The sequence below is a fragment of the Pinus tabuliformis genome, chromosome 1_1 (assembly GCF_031772625.1).
Source record: "Pinus tabuliformis cultivar Carrire ecotype Pingquan chromosome 1_1, CPIR1, whole genome shotgun sequence".
NCBI classification, from domain to species: domain Eukaryota; kingdom Viridiplantae; phylum Streptophyta; class Pinopsida; order Pinales; family Pinaceae; genus Pinus; species Pinus tabuliformis.
In genome coordinates, this window is record NC_142297.1 from 834,375,800 (window position 1) to 834,382,216 (window position 6,417).

The window sequence follows — 6,417 nt, forward strand, 5'->3', positions numbered from 1 at the left end:
TGTTGGCCATACCTCTCGATCATGAGCTCCAGTTGAAGATTGAAGGTTATAAATTATCTGCAGGTCCCCATTTTGTCTGGTGATTTCTTTAAAATCACTCCTCTTCCTTTCTCTTCGTCATTGCCATCGATCATGGGCTCCACTACAAGCTGCGTTTTCATAATTCCACAAGTGGAATTCATTGCAGACACCGACGGATCCTTGTTGGACTTGGAGGAAAGTGCCCACTTTTGGAGTATGGCGGTGCTCAGTAATGGGAGTGGCGTTTTCGTATTAGATAAGCTTCACTGACAACTGAGAACGATGGTGGCCCCAACTATACTAAAAAGACATTGCACTCTTCTCTATTTTCTACACATGATAGACTCATGCAGAGCCAATTTAGTGTTAGAACTTAGACCTGAACTCCATCTAACCAACCAGTGGAACATATTTTGTTTTCTTGGCGCTGAAGTTATGGATTCTATAGTCAGGCGTCATGCAGGTTGTTTTTATATTTTTCTTCTTCTATGCTGCATTAAGGAAACCGAAATCCGTGTAAGTTGCAGTCCTCCGGGTCCTGTGGTTATCTGTGCCAACGGATCCACCAACTGCACACTCTCTAACGCTTATGGGGTATTTCCCGATCGAAGCACCTGCAGGGCTGCACAAGTTGTTTTTCCTTCCACCGAAGAGGAGCTTATTGCTTCGGTTGCCAATGCCACCAGCAAAAATCAGAAGATGCGAGTTGTCACCCGATACTCTCACAGTATTCCCAAACTGGTGTGCCCAGGCGGGGATTCGGGTCTCATAATCAGCACTCGGGATCTGAACCGCGTGATTTGGGTGAACGAATCGAGCATGAGAATGCATGTGGACAGTGGTTTGCCTCTCAAGGAACTCATCGACGCCGCTGCCAAAGTGGGGCTTGCGTTGCCTCATTCTCCATACTGGTTGGGTCTTACCGTTGGCGGCATGGTCGCCACCGGAGCTCATGGGAGTTCCCTCTTCCGTAAGGGCAGCGCAGTGCACGAGTACGTGGTTGGTATGAGATTAGTCGTTCCGGCCTCTCCAAGTGAGGGCTACGCTAAAGTTGTAAGTCTTACGGAGGCCGACAACGATCTCAATGCGGTCAAAGTTTCTTTGGGAGTTCTCGGCGCCATTTCTCAGGTAACAGACTCACCAAAAAGCTATGTCTACACCCAGCTGTCTAACGGACCTAAACTCCTCCCCCAATAAGATACCACAATTTCAAGTTTTCAAAAAATGGGTAGTTTTGTCAAGTTTTGACTCGGGTCTTTAGTCAAATTTAACCCTTATCTTTGTTAACCGTTGGAGGCCCTGCTCATACTATTTAACAGGCAAAGATGGATCTGATTTTTCAACTTGTCCTAACGATGAACCACATTCGTTGATTCAAAATGCCTCGACAAATGATTTATCTTGTGATTTAGGCCAAAAAATTTCTCTTAAACTTAAGTTTTGCTCTCTCAAACAGTGTGCTCCAACTGTCCATTTTTAGACCACTTTCAAACTGATTACCAATCTCTTCATAAGCTGGACATTCCATGATGAATTACCACTGGGTTTCAACTTTCAACTTTTCTTGTTTTACAAAAAATACAAATTTTTGGTGAGATCGGGTCCTTAGCTCTGCTATTAAAATCTTAGCCTTTCCCTTGATTCCGGCACTCAAATAAGTCTTTTCATCATGCAATTGTGACTGGTTGAAATTTTTGACATATAGCTTTTTTTTTTTCTTCCAACTTGTTTTTCCTACAGAGTAGACCTGAATCAAACACGCAATTTTTTTATCTCTTCTTTAGAATTAGGACAATCTTGCCAATTAGTTCTACATTTACTCATCCACTTGTCATTTTGCTTCCTCCAAATTTTCTTCTTCCACTTTAGCTCCTGTGCAGCAATCATCTTAAGCCAACTTTTTTTCCACTTTTATTAAATAACTTAACAAACGAATGATCGCCTCACTTTTTCTTGATTTTGCCGTCCTGTAATTCTACTTTTCTGACTCTGTTTTATAAAAAAATAAAACACTCTCCAATCCTTTAGATCCTTTTAAATCCTTTAGTTCCCTTTGAATCCTTTTAGTTAAGAATGGCATGCAATGGAATCTAAATCTAAATGGTGTTTGTATGCGGTAGGTCACACTAGAGCTGGAACCGATGTTCAAGCGTTCCATCACAAATATGGAGAAAAATGATTCGGATTTAGAGGATAGAATAGTGCAATTTGGAATGGATCACGAGTTTGGCGATGTGACGTGGTATCCTTCGCAGGCGAGAGTAATCTACAGAGTGGACGATCGCGTTCCCTTGAACTCGTCTGGAGATGGCATCAATGACTTCATAGGATTTCGTTCCACGTTAACCGCTGTTTTAAGTGCTGTGAGGAGCCGAGGTAAATAATTTTTATGTTTGAAATTTATCTAATTTTATTAATTAGAATTTATTTTTATTTTATTTATTTAGAAAAAGTATTTCTATTATATAATTTTATATTTGGTTTGAGGCAAATATATTATATATTACAAAGTTAATTCACTAATTGATTTTTTAATGAGAATATATGATTTTCCATATAAGAGTAATAAAAAATAGGATTTTTTTTAAGTGAATATTTTATAAAAGTATTTTTAACAAAATATATAACATATAATGTTACTAGGGAATTTTTTTTAATAGACTTCATCCACTATTAGAGAATTGTAGTAGGTATGATTTAGGATGGAATGTTTTCCTTAATTTTTCTTTTTCTTTTCATGATGTTCTCCATAGATTTCTTTTTTGGGAGATTAAATGATGTAGAATTAGGCGATAATCTCCCATAATCATAAGTGTGTCCATTGATGTTCTTTGGCTAACAAAAGTCCTTATTAAAAATCATATATATTTGCTTGATTATTTGTCATATGACCAAGATGCCATGAGTACTTGAACACTTTGTCCTCCTCTAAACCATAGAGTACTCCTCCCCCTCCAGCCACTCCTAATTTATTTATTTATTTATTAAATAATAAACTTATTTTTGTTAATAATGATAGTGATAGTGGTGGTAATTATGGGTATTTAATGAAATCTTCTTCTTATTTATAATAATTTTAAATAATTATAATTTTAACTATTTAAAAGGTTAAGAAAATTACTAGAAAAAAAAAGATATTTTTTAGGAAAAAAATATTTTAGAAAAAACATATTATATATATATATATAGTATGTCACCAAAATGACAATTTTTTTGAAACTTTGTGCTTTAAGAATTTTCCAACTTCATATTTGATTATAAAGTTAGTAAGTGTTGATTCTTATTTTATTTGTATTGAGTTTCCAATCAAAACAAAAATATAATTCTATTTTTTAATAGCAATCTAAATCTATCTTAACTAGGGATCTGCTTAGAAGGATCAACTTTCTTGAGTTAAGTGAAAAGAGATTCGAACCCCTCCCGAACTTTGCTAGATCCAAAGTTATATATATATATATATATGTAATTTTACTAAATAACAATATTTTAATTGATAACTATTTTATTTTATTTTTATATTAATGCAATATCACATAACATCAAATAAGATGATATTACAATGTCTTTTCCATAGGCTTAAAAACACATCTCCTCAAAATTCTAATTAATATCTTACTAATATTTTAATTTTAATTTTTATCCTTTCATAATTTATCTCTAAATTTACATATAATAATATTTATATATATTATTATTATTTTATAAATAATCTCTTTCTTTATTTAAAAATATTTAATTATAATAATTTTTATAATATAATATATTATATATTTTTAATTTAAATATATTTAATTATAATAATTTTTTAATATAATATAATAATTTTTTAATTTAAATACTTAAGTAACATAAAAATACCTAAATTTTTACTACGACACTTATAAATCCATTTCTTAGAATTGAAATTCTTTATATATTTTTTAATATTGTAATGAGTACTTTTATCGTCCTTGCTCACGGCAATATATTAATTTCTTATGTTTATTCCAAATATTGTAATTTCTTAGGTTTATTCCAAATATTGTAGGGTGAATGTATTTTTTTTATTTATTATTATTATATATGTTTGGTAAAGTTGGTTTGAAATTGTTAATATGTGTTTGATAATTGCTGTGTGTGTTTTTTCAATTATGTTGATAGATATGTTTAATTTTTTTAATTATGTTGATAGATATGTTTATTGTGGAGAAAAAAAATTTAGAATTTTAATTTAATTATTGATAAAAAAATTGTTAAGTTTGGTAAATCTTATTTTTTCATTAGTTTATAAAGCAAATTTACACCATATAGATTGGCTAGGTGGCCTCAACTTGCCCAGTGGGAAATCAAGCCTGTTGACCACCTATCCACATTGTATGCCATCCAGTAACAAAATAGTTTCAGTCTTTCTATCCAAGCTATATAAGTCTAAGTTTCATGTTCATATTGTAGATATCTACCTATACATATGCTTGCATAAGGAAATGTAAAAGCATTTAATTATTGATAATTATTAGATACATATTAAAGATTTAAATTATATTAAATATCCATAAAATATTTTTTATAGTAATTTGTTTTTGTAGTAAACAAAATTTCATTAGATTATTCAAAATTTACATAGAGTATAGATATGTGGAGTTTTTTACATAGACTATAGACATGTGGAGTTTTTAGGGGATTTAGATAGATTAATGATAATTCCATCATTCTTATAGTGTTTTTTAATGTGGGTTTAAATTTGTTTACAGAGGAGAATCAAGAAGCAAGCAAGAATGATAAATGGAAGTGTGTTTCATCAAAATTACAGGTATCGATTCTTGTGGATGTAGGAACGGGATTGAAAAACAATGAATTAGTATTTTCAAGTTACCCAGTGATTGGATATCAATACAAACTTCAAGCTTCTGGATCATGCTTAACAAGCATTGAGGATGCACTCTTGACTACATGTCCTTGGGATCCTCGGGTAAATGGAGAATTCTTCCACCAGACTACAATTAGTATTGGTATATCTAAGATAAGGCATTTTCTCTCAGATGTGAAAAAACTGAGAGACATGGTTCCAACAAGCCTTTGTGGCACTGAGATGTATAGTGGTATTTTGATGCGTTATGTGAAGGCTTCTAATGCTTACTTAGGAAAACAAGAGGATTCAGTGGATGTAGATATTACTTATTACCGTTCTCATGATCCAAACACCCCTCGACTATATGAAGATGTGTTAGAGGAGATTGAGCAGATGGCTTTGCTCAAATATGGAGGCCTCCCCCATTGGGGAAAGAATCGCAATCTTGCATTTGATGGTGTTATGAGTAAGTACAACAACTCTAAGGAGTTTTTAGAAGCAAGAGCCAAATATGATCCCAAGGGACTCTTCTCAAATGAGTGGACTGATGCTTTTTTGGGAATAGGGAAAGAAGGAGTTGTTATAACAAAAGATGGTTGTGCTTTGGAAGGTCTATGCATATGTTCACAAGATGTTCATTGTGCTCCTACCAAGGGCTACTTTTGTAGATTAGGGAGAGTTTATATTGAAGCACATGTATGTAGAAAGGAAAACACTTAAACTCCTACTTATAGAGTATTAATGGTAATATATGCACATGATGCACTTGAAGTTGTATGAGTTAATGGCTATTAATTTAAAAACAAATGAATAATAATTATTTTATGTTAGAAAATATTAGAAGAAAATCAACTATTGGAATTGTTTCATTATGTCATTAATGAGAATTTGTTTTTATTTTAAGTGAATTTTACTTTAAAACGTTTCATAAATGAAAAGAGAAAAAATGATACCAAATTAAAACTAGTGACTAATGTAAGCATGTGTGATATAATTTGATTAAATGTTTACTAAATTTTAAATTAAATAAAAATTTCAATTAAAAATAATGTTTTTGAAAATGGAATCAATGCATTTTAAAATAAGTAAAAAATTTAATTTAAGTGTTGTAGATTTATATCGTTGTTCATTCTCGAGCCTCTATTGCCCAAGTTACTATTGTTCAACCACTCTGAGTTGTCATGTCACTTTCATTATCAACAAATATTTAAGTTGTATACTCGTAAAAGTATATAAGGTCTCCATTGACTTCTTGTTGATACATATGCTCTTATTGACTTTGACAAATTGGTCTAAGAATAGACCTAGAGTAGCACCTTGGCCCTATTACATTATGGATAGGTGACTTTGTGCCCAACATTGATTTTCATCATTAGTGTTTGACTAGATGGTTTTCATTATGTTTAATGTTAGCTACCATTATCACACATTGGGATTCATGTAGTGCTTTGGGTTCCATTTTTCCCATTGGACAAAATCCTCACCTCTATCAACAACATTCATTATTGGTTTTTATTCAAAAGGGTCTCCTCCTTATGCTATTCCATCTGGTATATGCAAGAGATGTA

The 6,417-nt window shown here is 32.3% G+C and overlaps 1 protein-coding gene across 1 annotated transcript; it reads left to right on the forward strand.

Moving 5' to 3' along the window:
• The first annotated feature begins 376 nt into the window (after positions 1–376).
• On the forward strand, positions 377–5,569 carry LOC149216726 (L-gulonolactone oxidase 2-like). Its single transcript, XM_089391268.1, has 3 exons — positions 377–1,149; positions 2,142–2,397; positions 4,752–5,569. Exons 1-3 carry the CDS (start codon positions 457–459, stop codon positions 5,567–5,569), a joined length of 1,767 nt encoding a protein of 588 aa, XP_089247394.1. The 5' UTR covers positions 377–456.
• Positions 5,570–6,417: the final 848 nt, after the last annotated feature.